Source organism: Populus nigra, chromosome 14 (assembly GCF_951802175.1).
Source record: "Populus nigra chromosome 14, ddPopNigr1.1, whole genome shotgun sequence".
Taxonomy (NCBI): domain Eukaryota; kingdom Viridiplantae; phylum Streptophyta; class Magnoliopsida; order Malpighiales; family Salicaceae; genus Populus; species Populus nigra.
The window spans coordinates 9,436,886-9,464,129 of record NC_084865.1 but is presented as its reverse complement, the minus strand read 5'-3'; the positions used below and the strand labels follow the sequence as shown (position 1 = coordinate 9,464,129).

At 32.5% G+C, this 27,244-nt stretch overlaps 4 protein-coding genes across 5 annotated transcripts; 2 read left to right on the top strand and 2 right to left on the bottom strand.

Moving 5' to 3' along the window:
* Positions 1-1,473: 1,473 nt before the first annotated feature.
* On the top strand, positions 1,474-4,758 carry LOC133672603 (mitochondrial outer membrane protein porin 2-like). Of its 2 annotated transcripts, XM_062093060.1 has the most exons (7): positions 1,474-1,821; positions 1,899-1,966; positions 2,463-2,573; positions 2,662-2,748; positions 3,822-4,030; positions 4,171-4,479; positions 4,638-4,758. In XM_062093060.1, exons 1-6 carry the CDS (start codon positions 1,773-1,775, stop codon positions 4,475-4,477), a joined length of 831 nt encoding a protein of 276 aa, XP_061949044.1. In that variant the 5' UTR covers positions 1,474-1,772; the 3' UTR covers positions 4,478-4,479; positions 4,638-4,758. The 2 variants fall into 2 exon arrangements, with proteins under 2 accessions (XP_061949044.1, XP_061949043.1); XM_062093059.1 differs by having other exon boundaries at positions 1,475-1,821; positions 4,171-4,758.
* A 4,889-nt stretch (positions 4,759-9,647) lies between these two features.
* On the bottom strand, positions 9,648-10,442 carry LOC133672334 (large ribosomal subunit protein uL24z-like). Its single transcript, XM_062092717.1, has one exon. It carries the CDS (start codon positions 10,307-10,309, stop codon positions 9,869-9,871), a length of 441 nt encoding a protein of 146 aa, XP_061948701.1. The 5' UTR covers positions 10,310-10,442; the 3' UTR covers positions 9,648-9,868.
* A 7,826-nt stretch (positions 10,443-18,268) lies between these two features.
* LOC133672549 (cysteine-rich receptor-like protein kinase 46) lies at positions 18,269-21,849 on the bottom strand. The gene is made up of 9 exons (XM_062092997.1): positions 21,472-21,849; positions 21,009-21,077; positions 20,476-20,794; positions 20,153-20,221; positions 19,822-19,952; positions 19,506-19,716; positions 18,958-19,192; positions 18,694-18,844; positions 18,269-18,547 (listed from the first exon to the last, which is right to left on the bottom strand). Exons 1-9 carry the CDS (start codon positions 21,847-21,849, stop codon positions 18,269-18,271), a joined length of 1,842 nt encoding a protein of 613 aa, XP_061948981.1.
* A 1,284-nt stretch (positions 21,850-23,133) lies between these two features.
* LOC133672346 (small ribosomal subunit protein uS4y) lies at positions 23,134-25,859 on the top strand. The gene is made up of 3 exons (XM_062092732.1): positions 23,134-23,292; positions 24,050-24,431; positions 25,499-25,859. The coding sequence occupies exons 1-3, from the start codon at positions 23,265-23,267 to the stop codon at positions 25,680-25,682; spliced, it is 594 nt and encodes a 197-aa protein (XP_061948716.1). The 5' UTR covers positions 23,134-23,264; the 3' UTR covers positions 25,683-25,859.
* The last annotated feature ends 1,385 nt before the right edge of the window (positions 25,860-27,244 follow it).

Genomic DNA, 27,244 nt, shown 5'->3' with positions numbered 1-27,244 from the left:
TACAAATGATATAGAGTTTTTTTTTATGTAAGTTTTTCCAGTAAAGACAATAAAAGGAAAATGTTTGATAGTTTTTCTAAAGAACCAAATATGTCTAAGACCTTTTTTACACGTATTTATTAATAGAAACGATAAAGAGGTTTTTTTATGTAAGTTTTTCCAGTAAAGACAATAAAAGGAAAAGGTTTGATAGTTTTCCTAGAGAACCAAATAATTGGCCTACTCTAGAAATCTAAACTCTATCATCCAATCATGCAATTAGGGGAAACTACTCTGACCCATCTAATATTTACCCGTAATTACACTTTCCCTTTATAGTTTTAAAAATTAAAATTTACATTCTTAGTCAACATAAAATTTAAAATAAGATAAAAATACAAATCTACCATTGTATATAAAATAATGCAAACACACAAGCAACATATCATTAACCTACAATTGATGGATCATGCGATTTCTCCTGTCCTCTTCACAAACAAAAAATCCCATAAAAATCAAGATCTTCTCTTTGGTTGCGAGTTGTAAATTAATTTTTTTTTTTCAAAATCCTAGAAAAAATTCCAAATTGATTTCAAAAATCATTTTCCCTTTTGAAAGCTTCAAGACATATTATGATAATCTATTGATTACTAAACCTATCTATTTAGGTAAAGAATTAACAGAAAAGCGAATGGACTAAGAGTGTGTTTGGTTGCGTGGTTGCCTCTGCGTTTGAAGCAACCACAGCAACTCAACCGTTTGGTAATGCTCCAATAACAGATTTATACTGGTGGGGCCCACTATTAATTGTGGTGTGGCCAAAGGTTTGCAAGAAGCAGCAATTTGCTACTTTTTGAGCTGGAAAACTCATGAACAGTGCTCCACTGTTCCGGCTAGACCGGTTTGGTTCAATGCTAAAAATGTACTGAACCAGGTCCAATCTAACAAAATAAAAATAATATTTTTTATTTTTAATTGTGTTTTATTCAAAAAATTAGTGTTAAACATTATTTAATGACATTACATAAATTAGACAGAGATCGCTTGATGACGTAATATTTGCATAATTTGATCGCAATCCCAATTTTATTCCTAATTATATTTTACCTATGTTGTTGCGCTCTTAAAAAATTTAATGGAACAATAAAAAATATTTTATAAAAAATATTATTTATTTCATGATATAATAGTAATAGTTAAATCTACAATATTTAAATTAAAAACCATCAATATTAATATATATTTTTTAAAATTATTTTATAACCTCAATTTCAAAAGCATTCTTAACTAAACACATTAAACTATTTTTTATTCAATCTCAATTTCAACTATATTTTTAATCAAGCATTTATTTTTTTAAATTAATTTCAACTAAATATACATTTTATAAAATAATTTTTTTTAAACTACGATCCCAATAACAAATATACTCTAAGATACGTTCCAATTCACATAGCACTAAAAATAGCTAAAAAAAAACACGTAGAGCTGGAACACGTGAAGATAGAAGAATACCAATTCACCAAACACTAAAAATAGCTATAAAAAAAAACGCAATTGAAAGAAAATGTTTGACAAGTGTAATTTACACCGAAAGCCGGAAGCATGAACACTAAATTCTTGATTATAATTGTAATTATAGTAACTGTGATGGTTATAATCAATCAATGATACCCACATCATCGATCATTTGAAATATTTCCTTCATTTCACCGGACTCTGTATCTCTCTCTCTCTAATCTCAACCAAAAACAAAGGGCGGAGAGATCTCTCTGTGTCGCTCCAGTCTAGCAATGAGCAAAGGACCTGTACTCTTCGCCGATATCGGCAAGAAAGCCAAAGGTAATCAGTCAATTTCTATCTGTGAAAGAAAATCAGAATCATTGATTTGACGGTGATGATTTGTTGATGCTATGTAGATCTGTTGACCAAGGATTACAATTCTGATCAGAGGCTTAGCGTCTCTACTTTCAGCGATGCTGGAGTGGTATGTATTCTTTTGTTATATTTATGTACATATAATTATGTGGTCCTTTTGAGGGTCTGGGCATCAAGCTCTGTGTCGATGCTGTTGAGGAGAGTGTTTTAACAATAGCAATGATCTTCAGATGTTCAAATGAAGTTTATTTCATTTCTTTACTAATGTGATATCCAATCATGTATTGAAGAGCCATGCAGCATTTCTAATGCAACTGGTTGTTCTGAGTTATCATATGGGTGGTCTCATGTTAATTATTTATTGCTAGCATCGTGTGACTGATGCATGGGTTTCTGGCTACCCTCTAATGCCTTACGGATCATTTTCAATCTCTACTTGTTTTGGTTTTGTTTTCAACTTCATGACCCGTCGTTAATTTTTTGAATGACCCTTAAATGTCAGGCAATCAGTCATTTTTGGTCTTCAGATGCAGTGATGCTGAGATCCATCGTCTCTTAAACTTTAACATCTGCTCCTTCTTGTGTTTTTATTTTCTGTTTTTCAGGCCCTCACATCATCAGCTGTGAAGAAAGGAGGGCTATCAACTGGGGATGTTGCTGCGCTCTACATGTACAAGAACACTATATTTGATGTTAAAATTGACACAGAATCCAATGTATGCTGCTTCTTCATTTGTTTAAAACACTAAACTGCAAATTCCCTATTTCAAATAAGCATCTTACCTTATCATTTCATTTGGACAGATATCAACAACCTTGACATTCACCGACTTCCTTCCGTCAACTAAGACCATTGCTTCCATCAAATTTCCTGACTATAACTCTGGCAAGGTAGGAACTAAGGAGTTTGGCATCTTTTAAGCTTGAACTCCTCAAAAAGTAAATACTTGAAAATCTGAAATAAATGCTGAATTATTGATGGGGAATGAAGGGCAACAATGAGAATTGCTATAGTGTATGATTGTTCTCGATTTTATTATTAAGGAATATTAACTCGGTTTTATTATTGAGGAATATTAATTTGTTATTTAGGAGGTAATTTAGGATTTTAGTTTCCTTTTTTAATAAAGACTTATTAGGTTTTTCCTATTTTATTTGTTTTGGTGCATATAAATAAGCACGTAGACATTTGTTGAATCATTGAATAAAATAAACTAAGCTTTCCTAAGATCAAGTGTGTCGCTCTTGATTTGTTCATTTCAAGATCAAGTATCTCCTTCATTGGTGATTTTGGTTTTTGTCCTACATTTATGATAAAGGGAGTGATGAAGTCATGAAACTCCAAGGATGAGATGACAGTAGGTGAAAGTTGACTGGTGGTGGGGAAGGTGGCTGGTGTACTTGTAAAACGAGTCTCTCTGATTGTGTGGGGATCCTTGGGAGGAGATATATGAAAGAAGAAAAACCAAGTGAAGAGGAAAGGAAAGATATGGGAAAGAGGGAAAATCCCTGAACCTTCTTGTTCTTTATATAACCACAAGACTTGACAAGTTGCATGGGGATAAGGGTAGGGAGGTGGTATGTCAGGTCCTTCCAGGCGGGGACTGGGTATGTTCCCAAAAGGGAAGGGGTTCTCCTCCCGTGGGCTGAGCGTCCATCTGGTCATACTCGGCCCACGCTGTCTCTGTCCTGCTCGGGCTGTTCTCGGGTGCCTAGTAGGAGGGCGTGTGGTAATTGTATCTAGTGCCAAACCCTTTTGGAGGCAGCGGGGCTTGACTGGGATATACGTGTATCGAGGTATACGAGGGAGAATTCTTTTTTTGATTAGAGTGATAATATTGCCTGTATTGTTGGTTTGGGGTGAAGCACGGCAACAAGCAACCTGATATCTACATGCAAATCTGGCCCTGTTTGTAATGACGGTAATGGCTTTTCATAGTTTGTTTCTGCCCTGCATTTTGCAGTTGGAGGTTCAATATTTTCATGATCGTGCAAGTTTCACCACAGCTGTTGCTTTGAATCAATCTCCAGCAATTGATGTTACAGCCACCATTGGTTCCCCAACAATTGCTTTTGGTGCAGAGGCAGGCTATGATACTACTTTGGGTAGTTTCACAAAGTACACTGCTGGCATTAGTGTGACCAAACCTGATTCTTATGCTTCGATGATCTTGTAAGCCTCTTAGACGCGTTGGCATGCCAGCTCTGCTAAATATTTTATCTATTTAAAGTCTGGGATTTAAAAAATATAGATATTGAAAAGACAGGTGATATGTATTGAACCAATTACTTAGCTGCTCTCTCTTCTTACAGAGGTGATAAGGGAGATTCTTTACGAGCATCATACGTGCATCATCTGGATCTGCTGAAAAAGAGTGCTGTTGCTGGAGAGATCACTAGAAGGTTTTCCACTAATGAGAATACTCTTACTATTGGAGGGTCATTTGCCGTTGATCACCTGACAGTGGTGAAAGCCAAGCTCAACAACCACGGGAAACTTGGGGCATTGGTGCAACATGAGGTCATACCGAAGTCAGTGCTGACAATCTCTAGTGAGGTTGATACCAAGGCCTTGGATAAAAGTCCCAGGTTTGGGCTGGCAATTGCTCTGAAGCCCTAAAGGTTCTCTGCCTGTTGTCTAATCCAACTGTCATTTCTTATATTTTTTTCTGGACGGCACTTGGAAAGGAGTGTTAATAAGTAGCTCCGCACAAACATATTTCTAGGAATATGATGGCTGATGGATGGATTGATTTGATGTTTAGTTCCTTTATTTGTAGGTTTTGGAGGCATTTGTAGTCTGCTTTCTTCCGCAGAGAACTTTAATTTTGGATTGATGGGGGTTTTTGCTAATTGGATTTATGATCCGTTTCTCATAATTCAGTGGAGGCTGTTCTCTAAGAGTGATCCAGTTGCCAACATTTTAGTTGAGTTTTCATGTTTTTGTTTCCTGCAATATTAGATTTGCGTTTAGCATTAGGGGTGCTTGCAATGGATCAACCATCCATCAGAACCCCAGAGTGGGACTAGCCTGCGATCTCATATTAATATTCTCTACTTTATTTATTTATTTTTTATTTTGTCTTGTAACATAATAACCAGATCTGGATTTATTCTTGAAAAATATTGGATTTATCTTAACTCGAAAAAAGAAACAAGCTATCTCTACAGTGCTTATCAATTCATCCATCATCCGATTGTGCTTTTGTCCCTTCTCTTTTTTGTTTTTTTTTTTTAACATAATGCACGCCATTTTCTTCATAAAAGCATAGATGCAATGTTCTAAAAATTAATATGTGCAGGAATAACGGTTTTTTGAAAGTTTGGATAGAGAGTAATCATATGTTTATATCAATATTTTTTTTCTAAGAGATATGAAGTTAATGGTTAATAATAAAAAAAATTTACATTTGTAAAATAGTCTTTTTTTTATGAGATTTAGAGACTTCACAATTAAAAAGTCAATTACTTTTAATAAATAATTACAATAAATAAAAAATAAACTTTAAATTCTAAGAACAAAAATATTTGTTTGTGTTTATGTATGATAAATACTATAAAAATAAGAGTATGAGTACTTAGATAACAGAAAAATTATGAATTTTTTATGTGGATGACTCAGAGGGTATATATAACCTTTGAACTTTGTAATGTTGCTTGAATGAGAGACTGAAATGTCATTTTCTCTTGCCAACATTAATAAAGTATGAATATCCCTTACATATAATATTAATGAAGGATAAATATCACTTATATATTATTAATGAGGATGAAAATATGATAGGCTCTTAGAAGATTTTTGTATACCTAGGGGTGTATGGAGATGATCATTTTTTACTTTTAACATTTTATGTTAAGCTATAACCAAACAAAGCCTGGTGACCCAACATAAGACTTGTCCTAATCTATTTTTGAGTTATTCCTTAAATTTCATCTTTTTTTTCTTTTCCATAAAAAAAAATAAAAAATAATAGCAAGAAGACTGATATTTTGGAAAAAGCAGGTTGTGAAGGATTTCAAATATACAGAAAAATCAAGTTGAGATTTTGAACAAATTATAAGCCTAATTGTACCTCTTTATACCAAAACTAGAGAGACAATATGGATTCAAGATCAAATTAAATGATTTTTGAATGAATTTGCATAAAACTTAAGCCCGAAAATATAATTAAATTTTTAATAGGACAATTTGATTTAATCATGGGCCAAATTAAAAAATTAATTATGTTTAAGAATTAATTTGGGTTCAATTAAAGGATTTAATTAGGTGCAAGGATTTAATTATATTTTAAATAGGTCAAATTAATTTTATTAGGGACTTAATTGATGAAAAATTAAGTTTGAAAGCCTAATTTAGACTTAATTTAAAAGATTGAAATTTTTGAGGACCAAATTTAATTTTTACAAAGTCAATTGGTTCAAATCAGGAGTAAAATTGCAAAAAAAATCAAAGTTTTTGGGTCAATTAAGGATTACGGGTTAAATTGAAGAAATTCATAGCCAAAGACCATTTTGAAAAAGACACTGACTTCGAGGGACCTAATTGATTGAAATCAATGGTGAAATTGAAGAAATTTGAAAGTTTAGTGGTAAGTTGAGGGTCAATTTTTATAAATCTGAAACTAAGGATCAAAGTGAAAAGGACGCTAAAATTCAGGCCTGATATTGAAGGTTGGCAAGGGCAAAATTACATAAAATTAGAAGTTTAGGGTCAATAGGGGTGCAATTGAAAGAAATTAAAAGTTAGAGGACCAAATTAAACTTTGGCCAAACCTCTAAATTAAAAATCTAAAAAAGTCCAAAAAGACACCATTTTGTACAGTAAAGAAAAAAAACTGATCAAACAATGTATCGTCTGGTACTATTCATCTTCTTTCACCTCTAGTCTAAAAAAGCTACTCGGGTAGCTACCTTTTTAGAGCATTTAATACTTCATCTCTCAATCAAATCATATAAACCATACACTAACATGATGGCTTAACACTTGACCATACCATAATATGGTTCTTTCTGGCCGATTAACACTAAGCAGTCTCGATGTCGTCCTTAAGTGGTCAACTCAGGCAGCTTATAGCTACTAACTTTCTCAGGTAATGATAGGAACTTTGAACCAACAGTTAGAATTCTTCCAGTTCGAATCAAAGACCAAGATTGATCCTAAAAAAAACAAAGTGTCCCTCTTCCACCTCTATAATAGGGGTGGATTCCAAGCATTGGGTATTAAGAAATCTGAGGCCAAAGTTGAGAAAAAAAAATCATCTCTTTTTTCAAAAACTTTTCTCCCCTCTTGGGCACCTCTTTGGCCTCTTTCTCCGTCGTGCCTCCGTTGTCATTGACACCACCAACCACACGTTGGACTTCCCTACACCATTAGGAATGCCTCCAACCTCTCTTTTCCTCCGGCTAGGCAAGCTTTCCTCTCATCTCTCTTATTCCAACCTCCTTCGTAGTCATTCTTCATGCAAATGGGAAAATGCCACTAATACAGGTTGGACCCGTTCCAGCCCAGCCCCCCTTCAAAAAACAAAAAAAAAGGAAGAATATAGTTAAAGAATCAGCTCTAAAGTTTAGCATCATTTTTATCTTTGTCTTTGGTCTTCGATTTGTGCACTTGGACACCTAATCGACTATCAAACTTTCAATTTTCTTTAATTTAGCTATTATTTTGATCAATTTCAGCCCTTAACGTCTTTTTCAGTTTGGTCTTTAGTTTTGGATTTCTTCAATTAAGTCTCTAATTGCCCCTCAAACTTCAATATTTATGCAATTAAATCTTTGATTTGACCACATTAACTTTTTAAAATTGCAATTTGACCACAAACTTCAATTTCTTTCAATTTAAGCCTAAATTGACTTTAAAATCAATTTTTATTGCAATTAAATCATCAATAAAATTAATTAAGCCTACCAAAATTATCAATCCTTACCTATCCAAATTTGTATTTATTTATCCAAAATAAAAATATTTTCACCAATAACACCTTTTTCCAATTAAAATTAAGTTGTTAATTTTGAAACATCTGGAAAGGGTTCTCACTATTCCTTTAAACATCTTAATGATGTTTAATGAAAGCTACAATCTAGCATTGATAGGACAAAAAACCTTTAATATAAGAAAAACTCTCTTGTCTAACATCTTTAGTTTAGTTTTATAGCCATTATTTCTTTTATGATGTACACTCATTAAGAAAAAACATTAGATGGCTGAGAGGAGTCAGGTGAGGGAGGTCATCGCCAAGCTTTGGGCAAACAAACTATCCTTCAACATCTAACAAAGGAGAAGGTTGTTTGTTTATGGTGGCTGAATTAAAGGACCTCAAGGTCACCAATGCCCAATGCCTTGCTGAAAGATAACATGCAAGGTGCAGCTCCATTGAAAAACAACTTCAAGCAACTTATAATTAAATGGACGCCTTGAAACATGTGATCTTTGGGGGGGAAACCACTTAATAATTAAAAAAAATAGTCTTATTCCAAACAAAATAGTCAATAAAAAAAAGAGAGGAAATTTTGCTGTATAAAAATATTTATTTCAATTACCTTAGAATATATACATAAGAAAAACATTTTTCCATTAAGATTTAGTCTTTCAAACTCATGCAAATATTTATTTTAATTGTCATATAGTTAAATAAAAATTTACTTTAAAAGTTAGCTAAGACATCTCACAAGCATAAACACCAAGTATCATGTGATACGCGTCATGCAAGGGGGCGCGTTAACTTTTTTCTTTTTTTTTTATTTCTTTAAAGAAGGAAACTTCCTTATCACAAATCCAACTATTTAGATTTGAAGCTATGCACAAGTTGACTATAAAAGAAACATCCGCTAGAATGTGAAACTACTCAAACACCAATGGAATCAAATTCAAAAGAGACCCATAAGATTCAAAAGAATTACATGCTAAAATGCTTTTGAAATAAATTAATTTTTAAATAATTTTAAATCGTTTTGATATGATAAGATCAAAAATAAATTAAAAAATTATTTTAAAGTATTTACTAGTAAAAAATACTTTTAAAAACAACAATTACCACAATCACAAATACTACCTACATAACTAGCTTGAAAAGGCTCAAATTAAAAGGTTTTAAAGTTAGCCCATCAAACCAAGTTTATTAATAATGTCAAATAATTCTATATTACCTTTATACTTTTTTTGGCAGGTTGAAAAACAAAATCTGATCTGTAGGGTGGCGGGGTCATGTAAACTAGTAGACACTAAAACAAGCCAAAAAAAAAAAAAAGTCCATGCATCATTCATGCCATAGAGTGGATTCTCAAACATCGGCACAACCCATAGGCAGAGCTTGCTTCACAGGGCGGAACTGCTCCCCCCTTTTTTTATGAAAAAAATAATTAAGAATTGGTTGCAATATACAAAAGGGAAGTTCAGGAAAAAGCTAATCGACAAACGAGCTTCTTCCGTTAAAAAAAGAATGGACAAGCAACACTCTCAAAGTAGAGTAGCTTTGACATTTTCTAGCAAGCAGTCAAGGAAGAAGCATTGGAAAATTTAATTTAATAAGCAGACGGGAGTTGAGATTCAACATCTGCAAATTTCAATGCAAGCATCTAGGGAGATGAAGATACAAGATGCAAGATTCTCTGTTTGCCAGTGACAAAACGCACACTCCATGTTTCTGAAAAAAACGAGCACTTTGATCCCTAGAAATGACTAAAACAAGCATCAATTGCAGATTTTGGGTGGTCACTAAGCATAATTAGAGCCCATCTAATCTACAGTCCAACAAGAATTAGGATATATCAGATGAGTGTGCGGACTCAAATTAATCACTAGAAATGCATAACATCACATTAAGTGTATGGCAAACAATTACAGCCAGAGTTAACGGCAATTCAAACACATTTTCTTAAGCCCCAATAAAATCCACATGACATTCAATTAAACTGATTAAGAATATGCTTAGTAACTAAGACAAAAACAAGTACTTGTAAAACCAAACACAGCCTATCATTAAGCCTTCAAAAACAAAAACCTCATGATGAATCAGTCCACGCTCTGCATGATATCCTCAGCAGTGAACTTGGTCCCCTTATCCTTATCACCAACAGCACGCCCCTTAGCCTTGCGATCCAGCAGGGACTTCCTGTCCTTATCAAGTCTGAGCTTGGTAATCACCACCTTCGAAGGGTTAATTCCCACGTTAACAGTGGAGCCATTAACCTTTTCCCTAGTAATCCTCTCGACATGAATAACCCATTTTCTCCTATAAACCTGGACAACCTTCCCTTCCCTTCCCTTGTATGTCCCACGAACAACTTGGATCTCATCGTCTTTTCGGATAGGCATGGATCTCACGTTATATTTCTGACGGAGGTCAGTGGAAAGTGGTGCGCTCATGAGGATACGACGCACGGAGGATGGCGCCGAGAAGTGGGCCTTACGGTTCTTCCGGCGGGAGGAGGAGACTCTTGGGTTGTATTTCATTGTGGTAGCTGTGGTGATGGAGACTGCGGCTAGGGTTTGTGTTTGATATGGGTCTCGAGGAGAAAATGGGAGTGGTTTTGTAGTTAAAGGAGAAGCTAGGGTTTTTGGATGGTCTGGGATTTTGTCAGGGAATAGAATGTATTTGGGCCTGATGAGATTTGAGCTGGGCTACTTTTCATCTCTTACTAACAACACCAACATGGTTGGTGTTTATGATATCATGTATCGGAGGATACATGCATGCTTTGGAATATTTGTTTTTGTAGTGAGAGAAATGATTTAAAAGATAGAGTTATGGTTTTTTTTTACTAATTCATTTAATTTGGGTTAAGTTAGGTTTTTTTTTTTTGTTTTTTATAAGATTATTTTGGTCTCATGACTCGGGTCATGAGTTTAGTGTGTTAATTGAGGTTACCTCGAGTAATGTTTTTGTTTTTTTATTGATTTTTAAACAACTTTTACCCTTCAACGTTGAGTTAATTGATAATTGAATTTTATAATTTATTTTAATTTGATTTTTATGAGGTCACCCTTGTCTTATGACCCTAGTCACGAGTTTAGTTGGTTAATCGGGTTTATTTAAGTCATTTTTTGTTTATTTTTTAATTGAATTTCTTTTTCAATTTCATCCTTTAACAATGTGTTAATTGAGAATTAGACCTTATAATTTGTTTAGATTTTCTTTCTGTGAGATTATAATGGTTTTACAACCATGGCTGTAGATTTGAAAGGTTAACTCAGATTGACTCGGGTGGATCTAATAAGTTATCATCTCAGTATTTTTTAAAAGTTGTCATCTTGAATTGTTTTTAGTCAAGTTATGTTTTTACGAGCCATCCGGATTGTCTTTATATCCGTCAAGTTGACCAGGTCACATCAAGTCAACACGCACATGATTTTTCTTTTCTACTAGAGAAAAAAGTTAGCAATGCTTTAATATTTTTTTATGTTAAAAGAAATGACCGCACTTGCAATATAACACAAAAAAATAATCTAGTTACTTTCTAAAACTGAGCACTTATCACAATGAGGTATCTCTTTTGTTTACCAGACAATTTTCAACAAGTCCTTCTGAATTTGGAAATCAAGAAGCAAAATTTTAGAATTTCAAGTAATATGATTCGTTTAGAAACTAAAGTTTAATGATCGAAATCTTTGACGACGCAAACTCAACCTTAAAATGGGTGCCCCATATCTAAATTGTCTTGCATCGATGAATTTCTGAAAACATTCTATTGTTGTGTATCTTTGCATAATAGACTTAATAATGTTATTTGAGATTATAATGCTCTATAATTGACTATTTAAATTAAATTTGCTTATAAATTGAATTGAATTCACCATGTAATTTGATTCCAAACAGGTTATTAGCCCCATGATTTTTTAACCAAAGACTCATAGATCTCCTTAATTATTGCTTCTAAAAGATGATTTTTAGTGACAATTAGTTGCATGTGTTATGAAGAGGAGCTTTTCGATGTTATTAAACGCGGTCAAGCTCAAAAAGTCATTGTGATGACCTATCAGCTATGTCGCTATTTTGGGTCAAATTTCAAAGCAAACATTATACGAGTTGATTAATTGCGGCCTAATCAACTTGGCAGGTGCATTTACAAATAAGTCGACCTAGTAAAAACCTAGCTTGACTTTTTTTTAAGAAAAAATATTTTAAAATCATGTTGATTTAATTTTCTTTCTTAATAAATATTGAAACGATGACAAGTTTGATCAAACTGATCAAACTACGTAAACCTGCCCAACCAATGGCCTAGGATTACCCAAAATAAGCTTATTAACCTTGCTCTCTAGAACCTATTTTTTATTTAATTAAATAATTATAAGAACAAACATTTACAAGGAAGACAACAAATAAATTATTGAGGAAAAATATATTTTTCTCATCTAAATTATTTTTTTTTCTAATTCATGTATTTTTTTTACAACAAAAATTTTAATGGAAAAACAAGAAAAAAGATATTATATTCCCATTCAATATTAATGAGTAAATTATCATAAGAACTTTGTATATCATGCTAATATATAATTATCCATAAAAGCAATTGATAGTATTATCATAAAAAATTCATAATCTTCTTAAAAACAACATAATTTTTATATCAGGAGCATTTTTTTAATAAAAGGCAGAAAAAATAAAAAGAAAAGATTTTTCAAAAAATTCAACCATTTGAAATAGTAGAGAAAATGTATTTCTCCAATCTAAACTTTATTGTCTTAAAATGAATGTTTTTAACAAATAAAAAGAAGAAGCAATTCTCGGTTGTTTTAACAAAAACATGTTTTTTAATTGCAAGCATTATTTTATAAACAAAAATTCATCATGATCTTAAAAGTAATTAAAAAAATATTAAAATAACATCTTAGTATTTTGTATGTGATTGAAGAAAAAATGAATAAATTAGATAAAACTATGTATAAAATCTATTACCAAAATTGTAAAACATAAATTTTATTTTAATTGAATTCTTGAGCTTTCTTTTTCATATTAGGTATATAATAATTAAAAATAGTTGTTAAAATTCTTATAAAAACTTATAATATTATTTGAGAATCGTTGCAAAAATGAATAATAATTGAATATCATGAGAATTTTTTTATAATGAATTTAAATTCAAATACAAAAAATGAAAAAAAAATATAGGAGAGGGCTAGGTCAGGGCCAGGGCTATGCGCCTAACCTAACAAAAGAAGGGCATAAATGTTTGGGCTTGTAAGGCTAGGCCTACGTGTTTGACCTTTTTATTATTATTATTATTTATGCTTTTTTTGAAAAAAATAGTTAACAATAATAATAAGTCATCTGCTTGCTTAGATTTTGATTGCTGAAGAGGTGTTCAAAAAATCAGGTTTGAGTTTTTTTACTAAAAAATATTTTTTTAACATATTTTCACCTCAAGACACCCAATAAACATTCTTGGTACCTTAATAAACACATTTATCAACTCAAAACACCCCTGACGATCTAAGACCTCAAACCTTAACTAAAGGTTATATACTTTATAATAACAATTAACACCACACAAAGAAAAGAATAGGCTTATGAATAAGGAGAGAGAGTTGTATGTAAACTCCAGGGTAAATTCATAAGGATTGCGAAGTAAATAATATGCTAAACACGTAAATGAACTATTTACACTAAGAGGATGATAATAGATTTTGGGAATTTAAAATAAAATATTTATGTATTACGTCAAAAATAAAAATATGAAAAATGATTGAAAAATAAAAAATACATAAATGCAAATAAATAATAAATAAAAGTAATATATCAGAAAAGAAATGTTATAAGATAAAGTTTAATGAATTTTCATATTACTCAGGTCAAATTTGGTATAAACAAGCGTTGGGATCTGAAAAATATTACTTGTAAAACATAAAAAGTATAAAATAAAGGACATAGTGGAAATTAACTGTGTGTGTGTGGGGGGGGGGTTAGCCCTTTAAAAGCGAAAGGAGAATGAAAACTCTTCATTTTTGGAAGCAATATTTTCTCTTTGTAAGGTTCATATAGAGATAGAAGTGATTTTTATGGTTTTTGATAAGAATAAGCATGAAGCTTTGTCTCTTTATATTTATAAAGGATGCAAATGATTTTATTTTTTTTAATTTCAGAGAATGTGGGGGTTGCCCCCTAACATTTACATAATTTATTTTGGAGTCCAACCAAAATTTAGTAATTTTTTCATTTTATTTTGGAACCCCTATTTTCTAATGAGGAAGAACATGAGACTTTATCCCTTAAAAAAACTCTAGTCCAGCCCTCTAAAATTCAAAGGATAAAGAGAAAGGGCAAAGTGATAACTGGTTCCTCTAAACCTGTAGCAGTCTGGAAAACCTAATCGTTTCATTTTCTCTAATGTTGAGATGGCTTACATAAACAACTTTTCTAATAAGAATGTACTGTGTGAAAGAGAAGTTTCAGCAAGTGGTCTTTCTGACCCCTCACTTGCATTCATAAAGGACATCTTTAAGAAAAGACAATGAGGTAAACTGACTGAAAGAGCACCTACTTCATATGTTGAAGTTGTTAAGGAGTTTGGTGCAGATTATGAGTCTTTTAATCTTAATGACCACTTCATTACTTCTATTATTAGAGGTCAAAACCTTTAGTTATCTCTGGTTGTCCTTAGAAAGTTATATGAGCTACTTGAAATCAAAGATCCCGACTTTCCTTATAAAAGAATAAGAGCCTATTCTAAGACTCAAATGAGTGATCTATTTGTTAGCCCTACAAGACCAAAATAGTTTTTTAAAAAATATAAACTGCATATACATACTATGCTAACTCATTGCCATCTGTTGGTAAAAATTGTGCTAATAAATCCCTAGCCTATTAACAAGACATATTGAGTTGACAGAGGAAAAAGCTCAATTTATATATTTTATTGCTACTAATGCTCCTATCGACCTAGCCACTTACTTTATTGATGTCATACAAAAAGCTGCAACTGAAAGGAAATGAGTCTGCCTTTTAGATGGTTGATAATTAGATTAGTAATCATGGCCAAAGTACTCTTGCATGACAATGAGCCAATAACTAAGATGCATGGAAAAATCTTAGTTGTAACTGTTTTTAAATTTGAAGTTGTAGTCAATAGAAAAGATCACATCCTAAAGAGTTTACCTTCTTTCAGCCCAAAAATTCTCAAACCAGCCCCTTACTCCCTTTTATAATAGAACAATTGCAAGTACTATCAAATAAGTTTGATAGTTTTACTGGTAAGTAGAACAAAAGATTGATATAGTTGATAAGTTGCTAATAGATATGCAACAAGATATTGTACAGGTTAATGAAAGACTTGTTCAACTCAGGTTGGACGTCGAACATGTGCATCAAACTTTTCTTGGTAAAGATAAGGAATAAGATTAATGCCAAAACAGAGGGAGATAAGGATGCATGCAAGGGAAAGGAAAGGAAGAAAACAACCAAACCAAGCCAGCCAACCCTATAGTTTTTTTTTTTTTAAAAAAAAGAATAATTGAATATTGTTATTTTAACAAAGAATCCTCTATGTTGAATACTTGACGCGTTTTGAACTTGAGCATGTAATTGTATAACTATATCTGATGCAAAATAGTTTTTAAAAAGATTATGAACTGTTAGGATGCAACATGTGAAGTTTTTAAGTTATGAATTGTTTTTCATGAAACATATTAGGAACTTATAGGATATTTGATTAGTATTTAAAAGTGCATTTTTATTAAGATTTTATATCATCATTTTGCACTTGAAGTATCAATAACTTCTTAACTAGAGCATGTTTTATAATAACAAGTCTGATAATATAAGATACCTTTAATTTATGGTAAATGTTTATTTTAAATGCAGGCCTATCACATAAATCAAATGATTGATTGATGACTTTAACTACTAAAATTCAAAAAACAAAGAGAGAGCTAAGCTTAGAAATGAGATACTGGTTGAATTCAAATTGAAACACCATTCGATTATTGGATCATAACTGGAGGTGTAGAACTTGGATTTAGGTTTGGTTTATATTGATAGAAAGCTAAGACATAGGTCTAAAATGTTCATGAAGAGTCCAAGATTTAAAATGGCCATTTTCAAGTTCAAATTGTAGCAACAATAGAGAAATCATAATCTATTTTACAGCCCAAACATCGTTTAGTGTTCAGCTTATATATCAAATTCTAGAAGTCAAAATGACCTCATTCTTGTCTTGTTCGAATGCTGAGATAATTTCCCAGAAGTTTCATGAAGACTATCAGTTCAAATTCCGATGTTAGCAATGTTGTTTTCTGCAGACAAGAAGATAAGAATTGTTACCAAGTCAAGAGGTGGCCACCTACTCAACAATTAGTCATCAAATCAATAGTTCCAAATTTTGGCCTATAAAAGGAGGCATTTGCCATGCATTTAAGCATCTTGGTTGTTCATATCAAGATCTTGCTCTTACTCTCTTTCTTTGTGTTTTGTAATGTTCAAGTTTTATTCTATGTTATATTTTCCTTAATCTCTTGTTTATGTTTTTTATTTCCTTTACTATACTTATATAATTATGTTCTTATCTTGTTTATGTTTGTTTCTTTTATTCATAATGTTCAACTAAGTTTATTATGTCAAGGTGACAAGGTTACACTAACAGTGTAAGAATAAGTATAATATAAACTTAACATGGACTTTAATGTTTGATAATAACATGTTTTGTATTTATTATCTTACTCTCTTAATACCTTGCTTGATAAATGGTTAATTTAGATTTGTGTTGAACAACCCTTGATACAACAATACTTGGCACTTTCATAGCCAACTGTATGGTATAACCGACACCTGAGTTATGAAAGGAACTTGATTTGTTGTTAACATAAGTTATCACCATGAATACCTGATAATATTTACAAGTATTGACATTACTCGAATAAGATAATTAATGTAATCATGTTAATAATTTATAATCCAATTGGAACCTTCTTTGTGTGTGGTTTTCAGTCAAGTAATAAAAATAGTTTATACTATACTTGTTTGAAAAATCATTAGTGGATCCTCTAACCTTGACAATTATTTTATCCTTGTTTAATCTTTACATCAATATCACATCTCAAAAGTTTTCTTCAACTCCGTTTCATTTATTGTTTATAATTTTATATAGTTTACCTCCATGTGGTTCGACCCCGGTCTTACCGGGTTATTTATTACTTTGACACTCTTTGAATGTATCAATATTGTTGCATACATATTATTAACTATTCTCATACTACATAACATTGTTTCAATTGTGCTTACATGAATACCTTAATAAAGTATCTATTTATATCAAACTATATGAACTACTTGCATGATAATTCATTCTTATTATGTTTTTTCACAAATTAAAAAAAATTGTAAATGCTAAAATTATTGGCTTTGATTAGTGAAGGATTATTCGCGATGAAATTATTTAGATTGTTTATCCAAATTAGATAAAGAATCAGTCAGGTTTATCTTATAGGATATAACATGATTATTTTTGTAATTGTATTGATTATAAGTTTAGATATAAGATAAATACAAGTTATCAAAAAAAAATTATCAAAGAAGTGTTTTTGTGAAACACAAATAACAGTCTGTTTAAAACGTAATTAATAAACTAGAAAACTTGAAAATAATGTTCTTAACCTTATTACATGGATGTGTATATAAGGAAGGATAATCTGAAGCATTAAGAAGGCAAGAGTAACACTGGCAATAAAGCAATAGTGCCCTACCAGCTAAGAAGTTACATAGAGTTTCACAGTATATACTCTTGATACACAAGTGTGTGCGAAGAAAATTCCCAATGAGAATTGTTCGCTAGAGAATTAGAAGACCTGTAAACTCTTAGGGGAAATTCATATGTTACTGTTAGCAACTGAATGTTTCAATTTGAAGATCTTTAAGTGTTTTGGCAAGTTACTATAGTAGAAAACAAAACAGAGTGTTTGTCTTGACAAGTAAAGTATTAGAGTTACAAAGGATTTGTAGTCATAAATACTCATCTTGTAGTTTTCTAAACTACTGTCTTGGGTTTGGCTGTCCTAAAAGGATTTTTATATATAATCTTTTGAAGAGTTTTTCATAAGGTTTTCTTTTTATGATCAAATAACTTGTCATACTTATATTTATTTGGTTTATAATCAGTTTTTGAAAAGTGTTAACAAGTTGCTTTTTAACATACAAAGAACAAAAAAGAGATAGTAAAAAATGTTTGCGGGGATTAAAATGCAAAAAAATAAAGGAAAATTGCAAATTAATTATAAATTATCAAGTTTTAGACAAAAACTATTTAGATTTTGAAACAAACATCTCAATTTAATAAATGTTAGAAATAATTCAAACTAGTCTATAATAGGTTGAATAATACATATGGCAAAATCACATGGCAAAACCTGTGTGTGGGTGTGAATTCGATGTTCTAAACTTCAAAATTCTTTCTATTTTCAAATTCTAGCTAGCAGTCATATTCACAAACCAAAGGTAGAAGGGTGTTGTTGGTCCAAGCTGCCTAAATAATGTAATTCCATAAGTTCATCTGTGAAAGGAGGCTTGGATGGTGAACTCAATTCAACATCCTTTTTCCTAAGCATTTGAACTACTTCTGTCGTCGTTGGCCGCAAATTTGGTGACTCTTGAGTACATAAGAGACCAATCTGAACAACTCTTTCGATGTCTTCAGCATCTTCAATCGTCATACTTGTATCAATGATCTCTTGTACCGTGTTTGATTGGAAATGCTTCCATGCCTGTTATAAAGGGAAACACAAAGGAGGTTGAAAGCAAGCAAGCGCGCATGAACTGTAATATATTGACATGCATTTTTACCATGTGGACATAATAAATGCATAGTACTTCTACTATATAGGCAACAAGAAGGTGACAGGAATTTTACACAGGTAACTAGAGTTTCATATGTTTTCTCGGATTGATATTTGTTGTTTTGTACTCCAGTAATCATTTCGATGACGAGAACTCCAAAGCTATAGACATCCACCTTCTCAGTTAACCTTCCCTTGGCAATGTATTCTGGAGCCATGTACCCCCTTTACGCCAAGACACCAAAAAGAGTGATAATTTTTTGATTAGGACAATGTGAGTTTGCATAGACAGCTATAAGAAGAAAAAGGTTAATGGAAATATCAGTGCTTATGCTTACAGTGTTCCAGCAATGGCAGTGTTGACGAGGGATTGGTCACAGGAATAAAATCTTGCTAGTCCAAAATCTGAGATTTTTGGTCGATGTCTCAAGTCTAGTAAGACATTACTTGCTTTGATGTCTCTATGAATGATCCGCACTTGAGAATACTTGTGGAGGTACTCCAAACCTTCAGCTGTTCCTTCGATAATTAGAAATCTCCTTTTCCAATCAAGTTCTTTCTTCTTTGCCGGATCTTGCTTCCGTGGGTGTTTGCACAGAAATTTTCAGATTGTTTAGAAAGAAAGCTAGAACGGGTAAATATCAATTCCCAGTGAACAAAGAACAGCTAATTCTTAAGTCTATTAATTTGAGTCATGTCATTTTACAATTGAGCTAATATTAGTTTTTGATGCCAACAAGTTATACATCTTGATACCCTTAAATCCAATCTTAAGAACATGTCTATGAACAAGATAGATTGGCCATGTTCATAATCTGCTATTGAAAGCATTAATTCCTTACAGTCCAAAACTCTGTAGAGAAAAAATCAAGCTTCTATAGCTTACCAAATAAAATGAGATCCAGGCTTCTGTTTGCTAGGTATTCATAGACAAGGAAGCTGTCAACGCTGGTGAAGCAGCAACCGAGGAATCGAACCAAGTTCTTGTGTTGTGCTCTACCAATAATTTCCATTTCATTACGAATCTCTTGTACTCGAAATTTCCTACTAATATATAATCGCTTTATTGCAATTTCTCTACCGTCTGGTAAGGTTCCCTAGTCATTTCAGGTCAATCATCCGCATTTAGAAATTCATGGAATAGATTTAAACGAAGACAAAATGAAATTTAAGCTACATGTGTGTGTGTGTGTCTCAGGTACCTTAAATACTTCACCAAATCCTCCACATCCTAACCTATTAGCTTCACTGAAACTTTCAGTTGCTGTGTCAAGTGTCGCGTACTTGAACTGCATGTACTGCACCCTCTCCTCTAATAACAAGTCCTCCGTCTCTTTGATGATGATTAACATGCAAAACGATGGAAAACAAATTATTTATCTGCTTCATTATGCTCAATATCATATCATATAAACATTACTTAATGTTTCTGCAGAGGGGTTTTATCAAAGAAAATGTTAAAATAAAGGAAGAAATCATGATTGTTTTCTTCCTATCTAAGCATTGCTATCCATATACACACACATTAATTACCTTTCGATTGCTTGAGACGGATCTTTCTTCTATAGGTAAGTTTACCCACACAAACACCAATACCTATCGCTATTACGCAGATCAGAACCACACCCATAATGTATGTGATGTAGGAAAATACTTCTTCTGCAAGAGAATACTGTACTAAATTAACCAAGTATGTTGTCCATCAAGTCTCTAAAAATCATCATTGAATGAAAAACAAAAGAACATGCATGTGGAAGGTCAAACTAACAGTTTGAAGTCGATAAATTTGCGTTTCAAGACATGGCCAGCTAGCAGGTTTCTAGACTGCATCGACTGTAATAAATAAATGGGCTAACCTTTGGAGTATTCACCATTAGAATCATTGGCAAATGAAGCATCAGAATAGCGTAGAAAGCAGCCAGCATTAAGCACACGAGCCTCCGTAGATGGAATGCATGATAAGGCAGATGCAACCGCCTCTGACAGGCAAATGGAACACAAATCATGGTCCAAGATCTTCCAGCAGTTAGCCATCCCATAGGCAGATATGCCATTTGAAGTCTCATGCTTGGAAGCAAAGCCTCGGAAACTCGGAGCCTTCAATAACATCTTACTCAGCACTTCCTTTACTGCAACGCTAAATTCTTGCCCCTTGTTTACAATGCCACTGCATCTCTACTTCCATTTAATTCCCGGAGAGAAAATTCAGTATAACATATTAAATGAAGAAGAAATTTATAACCAAATAATGACAGATAAACCTTCGTTGAATTTGAATTAAAGCTTTTTCTTTTAAAAAAATTGCTCAATAACTTCACAAGCTCGGCAGATTTCAGGTGTGAAGTTTTTTATTATTATTATTTTTGGTCATCTGAGAGGCCCAACAAACCATGAGCAACACAAAGACGAAGCCTTTCCCCATCTCTGAATCCCAATCCAAACCTCTTAGGGTTTGAACCTACAACTTGTTAGCATAAATCTCAAATCTTAACAGCAAGCTGGGCACCTTGATCAAGATTTGTTAGGAAACTCTAGGTTGAAAAATGCATCAAATCTAACGCACGTTATGATCACATGATGATTGAAACGTTAAAATGCAAAATCCAGGTGGGGATGGAGAAAACAACATGCCAATGGAGCTACATAGCTTATTGGCAATTAATTAAATGCAAAATATTTTCCATCACCATATCAACAGATAAGAATTCCATAACTCATTAAGGTAATTTAGAAAGTGCTTAAACCAGACCTAATTCGACTTTGAATCTTAAACTAATGTACATTCAATTGCCATTTAATTGAAAGAAATTAGGAACTTTTAAATTTATGGTTTGAAGAAAAAGCATGATCACCTTCGTATCTTCAGGGGCAAGAGCTTCACGATAGAAACTATAATTCTCAGCCCTAATAAAGCAACCATCAAAATAAACGCGACCACCGGTGCTAGGAAAGCAACTGGGGATGAGAGTACTAATTTGCGAGAAACACATAGCACATTCATCGTTAGTTAGATCATCCATGCATTGGGCAAGCACATACAACCGATCTGGCGGCTCTCCTGTATCCTTAAATGCAAACTTGTTGCGATAAATCTCATCTTGCATGTAATCTGTGATGCTTGAATAGTACTTGAAGTAGTTTGACACATTTTGAACGCGCACTTTGCCACACGTACGTATAACAAGGTCTGTTCTCGGGTCTGCATGGGACAGATTGATTGAAAATGCCATGACATGAATGACTAGGGAGATCAGAAGAGAACAAGTTGCCATTAGAGAAGAAAGTTGGAAAAAGAACAGAAACATGCTGCTTTTGATGGGGGGGTTTTTTGTTTCTTGCTTCTCGTTGTTTGCCTATATTAAGTCGGGTTGTTCTTGTTGTTTTTAGCTAAGGTGTTAAATTAAGGATATATTGATGTGAGTTTTAAGGCCAAAAATGCATGCTACGATCGAGTTTAACTATAAACAATTTCACTTGGAAAAACAGATAACAGAAAATTCATTTTCTTCGGCAGTTTAACTAAAATAAGTTCAATGGATAAACCTTATGATTTCTTTATCTAATTTGTTAATTATTTATTTTAAGTTTTAAATTAAATTATGTAGAAATTATTCTAATATAACTCAATCGACTTGAATGGTTAAAAAATAACTCAAATAACTAATAAAAGTATAGTTTATTTTTTTAAAAAAAATCAAGATAATATTTTTATAAAACAAATTATTAAGATAGTGATATATTAAATCGACCTAGATTTTATGGTTTAAGCTGTCAAGCCCACAATCTAAATTTAATTAATAGTCTTATTTAAAAAAAAAACTTATTTTTTATTTAGTTATATAATAAAAAAATAAATACTTATAAAATTGACCACCAACCCATTATCGAGATATTTGTTTGAGACCACAATAACTTTATAAAAAACAAATAAAAACAAAGTATGAAACTCAATTCTCAAACAACCCAAATTAACCTGCTAAGCTCATGATCCATGTCTTGGACTGTACTAAGTTTGAAACTTTATTTTTTAAAATTATTTTTTATTTAATTATATGATAAAAATTCAATCCCTCATAAAATTAAGTATCAGTTAAATATTGAGATATCTATTCCAGATCATGAAAACCTCATAAAAAAACAAATCAAATACGATTATAAAGACCGATTCAAAATAAATCAAATATTAAATAATAAAATTATAAAATAAAAACCCAAATAAAAAAACAAAACAAATAATATGCACATGGTCTTTTTATTTTTATTTTTATTTTAAGTGATAGAAAACCTGTCATCCAACTTTTATTTTGGTATAAAAATGAAGCGAATATGGCCTAAAAATAGAGTGTTTTTTATTTTTTTAAAAATTTAATTTTCAACTTATTTCACATAAATCCATCTAATTACAAACACCCTTCTAATATAAAAAAAAAATCAACCTAAAAAAAATTAAAAACACAAAAGCAAACCAATAATTTTTTTTCTGAAAGCCCAGTGTATGTGAAGCCCATGCGGACATGCCACTCCATTCCTAAAAGCTTGCAAGGGTTTAGGGTTTGCAAATATAAGTCACACGATCCTCCATTGCTGCGGTCGTCCTTGCTGTTCTCCGCTCACTCTGCTCTCTTGAGGATACGGCGCCCGAACCATGGTTCACGTCAGTTTTTACAGAAACTGTATACTCTTTATCTCTATCTCGCTACCTCCATAATGCGTTTGTAATGCTTAGTTCGATATCTGGGTGAATCTTGAATTTTTTTTCTTCTTTATATCCTTTTGGCTCTGATTATTTTGTGATACCATTAGTTGCCCTCTACGCCTTTTGGGATTTTGTTCACTGACGATGAACTGATCTAGTAAATCTACATTATATCGTTTTGTAAGGTTGAATTTTTTTTTGAGACAAACATTTTGCTTGGTAATTATTCAGGACATTGAAAACACTAGATTTGGAAATTGATTATCAAGACCTGGTACTAAATATGGTTTTTGTTTATTAGAAATTTAGTAACACGGGATCAGTTGATTGGAAGCACTGTGCCATTTTAGTCCCTTCATGTTAAATTTTAAAACTTGTTTTCTGCTTTCTAATTTTGTGTTGTAACTTTCTGAATTATCATTATTGATGAAAGCAAATTACTAGAAAAGGTTTTCTTTGTTTTGTTTGGTCTTTTTAAACTGTTATCTATTGGGCATTGTGTTGCAAGATATTTTCTTTTTGTCAAGAGTAAATCGAGTCCCAAGTAATTGACCTGTTATTTATAATATATTTGACTTTGGGGCTCATTTAATTTTCTGATCTGGGTGAAATATTAGAAACTCATTGCCTTTTTCTTTTTAACCCTGTTAATCTTCATCAGAAGCTTAAATTAGCTTTTGAATTTGGTGTTCTTATTTTTATGTAATTTGAATGTGCAATTTGGGTGGTTTTAGATGGGAAGACTTTCAAGAAGCCGAGGCGCCCATATGAGAAGGAACGGTTGGACGCAGAGCTGAAACTTGTTGGAGAGTATGGGCTCCGTGCTAAGAGGGAGCTATGGAGGGTTCAATATGCCCTGAGCCGCATTCGTAATGCTGCAAGAATGCTTCTCACCCTGGACGAGAAGAACCCACGCCGAATTTTTGAAGGTGAAGCCCTTCTCCGCAGGATGAACAGGTATGGTCTTCTGGAGGAGAACCAGAACAAGCTTGATTATGTCCTGGCCCTCACTGTTGAGAACTTCCTTGAGCGTCGGCTCCAGACCCTCGTGTTCAAGGCTGGCATGGCAAAGTCTATTCACCATGCTCGTGTGCTCATCAAGCAGAGGCACATTAGGTAAAATTAATTATTTTTGTTTGCTAGAATAATATTATTGTTTTCTATGTGTGCAATTTGGTTGTTTCCTTAATTGAGTGTCTGTGAACATTAGTTGCTCTTGTTGGTTAGTTGCATACTGAGTTTATAGTATTCCACACTCCACTTTTGTTGCTGTTTTTTAGTTTTGGCACTTGCTGCTAGTGGGGCTAGTGTAAATGAGTGACCGTTTGTTGATGAATGCTAGACTTTTATCATCAAATTGGTAGCTTAAAAAAAAGGCTGAATGCCCATTTCTAATTTTAGGCATCTAAGATTGTCCTCTTTATATATATATGTAATGTCCTACAATTTACTCAATCTGAATTAAGTAAAGTTGTTGTGGTTTAAGTACCAAGACATCTATTTCATATTAAATAGAGTTACTGTTATTTCTTCAATCAAGCACCCCATAACAAGTTACTTTCCTTGTACTCTACACTCCAGTGCCATTTGTTTTGTGGAATTCCTCCTTTAGCCATTGTTTCCAGGGCTTTCAAAAAATTGGAGGAGTGCCAATACAGCGGTGAGCAATTTCATGGCACCTTGTCATCAGTGAGCTTGACTGGAATTACCAGTGGACATATTTTACTGCCCCTGGTCTTTTACCCTTTTTGGTTTCCCATTCATGCCATATAGCCTCGATCCTAACTGGGAGCCTAAAATCTGAAAATCCACAACCCATTTTAAGGATATTAATAATGCCAATTTCACACGTTGAGGAAGTGTAACCATGAGGAACTAAACTACAAGTTTTCTTTTTACTAGAAATATGATAATCAGACACTGGTAACTCATTGGTATTACCACAATGGTTAATTTATCATCTTTCTTTCTTGGATTTTTTTTTTGTTATTCTTGTTAAGAAACCCTATATTAGAGTATGGAAGATTGTATGCGAACAATGCCACATTCTGGATCAAACGTTGGTTGCCAATGCTTTTTCCTCTTGACTCTTTATCCCCTAATAATCCTTCCGAGAATTTTGTTAGAAGATGCTGAGGTAAGTGTTTTTCTTCCAATGCTGATTTTATTTATTGTATTCTCAGGGTTGGAAGGCAGGTTGTTAACATTCCATCTTTTATGGTGAGGGTTGACTCCCAGAAACACATTGATTTTTCTCTCACAAGTCCACTTGGAGGTGGCCGTCCTGGAAGAGTGAAGAGAAAGAATCAAAAGGCTGCTGCCAAGAAGGCTACTGGTGGAGATGGTGATGAAGAGGATGAGGAATGAACACTCGAACAGCAGGCGAGTAAAAATTCTTGTGAACTGAATTTTCTTAAGCATCTTTCTTGGTGTCACTCACACTAGTGGATGCTTGGTATGTGTTTTTTTGGGTAATTGTTGAATCCGAACTAGAACAAGATTTTGTTTACTAACGTAAGAGCGAACTTTTGGTGTTGCCTCAGATGAATGGATGTTTAATACTTGTCCACTATAGCTGCCTGACCTGTTTCATTCGCCCACAAATGGTACACCATGATAGGTCAAATTTTACAGTGTTATTGCCGTTAAATTCCGCTGTTTCATAGAGTATATGACACGTGGCTTTTAGCAGGGGTGGTGTTCACGGTTGGGCCTAAAACTCCAACTGAATCAGGTGATGGTTTTTGTTTTTAAGAAAATGGTCTGAAATAAACCGAAATCTGGTAACCGATTTAATCAAGAATGGTTTTTTAATTAAAATTGGGAAACCTAATCCCTATTAATAGACTTGTTTTTTGTTATTTAAATAGATTTATATTGAATTGGACTTTAACAATTTCTTATGATGTTATAACCTTCTTAAATAAACTTTTTTTATTAGGTTTAAAAAAAAAAACCAGCCTAACTCCATTATTAAAATGGAATTTCAAATTAATAGAACTACTTGTCACTTTGTATTGTTTGCTTAAAAATATAAGAACTGACTTATCACTTTGTATTATTTGCTTAAAAAGTATAAGATGCGTGAAGTGATTGTCTAATATTATAAAATTGCAGGTTTATTTACATAACCTAATTGTAATTACTACATTGAAGGGGTGCAAATCCATTTAATATATTTAGTACATGGTCATATGACATGTTTGTCTAAACTTTTTAGTGTAGAGGTGTTCACACTAAAAACAAAAAATTATATATTTCAACAAATAAATAAATCTAATATTAAAAAATCCAAATTAATAGAAATTTAACAAAAACATCCGTACTATATAAGATGTGCAAAATCTATCAACATTAGCATCCATAAAATCCAGCAATAGCAAACACCACAAACACCAGAAGATCTTGGAAGGTTAATGCTTTAAAGAAAAACTAACAAAATAATACCATATTAGAGTTCGACTACTAAAATATATAAATTATCCTAAACAATTATATTCCAGTATTTTACTAACATCATCAAATTCTATAAAATAAAAAATCAAACATGTTAGATTAAACATATGTAAATAAACAATAAATATAAAATAACTAATTTAAATTTGTAAAAGAAATTACGTGATTCTATTATATCCAAATTCTCAATTTAATCCATAAAAGCTCTTATGTTGATTGGAATTGGTATTAAGCACAACAAATTTTGATAACAAACAAGTGTTTGCACTATTGATATGGATAAAGAGCTTCAAAATGGATATAATATACGACTATCAGTGTTGAAAGCTGCTTTAGAAACAATAATAAATACCAAGATAGTTAGCACATGTTGTGCTACTTTAAAAAAAATCTTGTATTTTGTAGCATTACGTCTCCACCAACCTAAAATATCTAATTTAGAATCATTAGGGTCCTTACAATCATCACCCAAA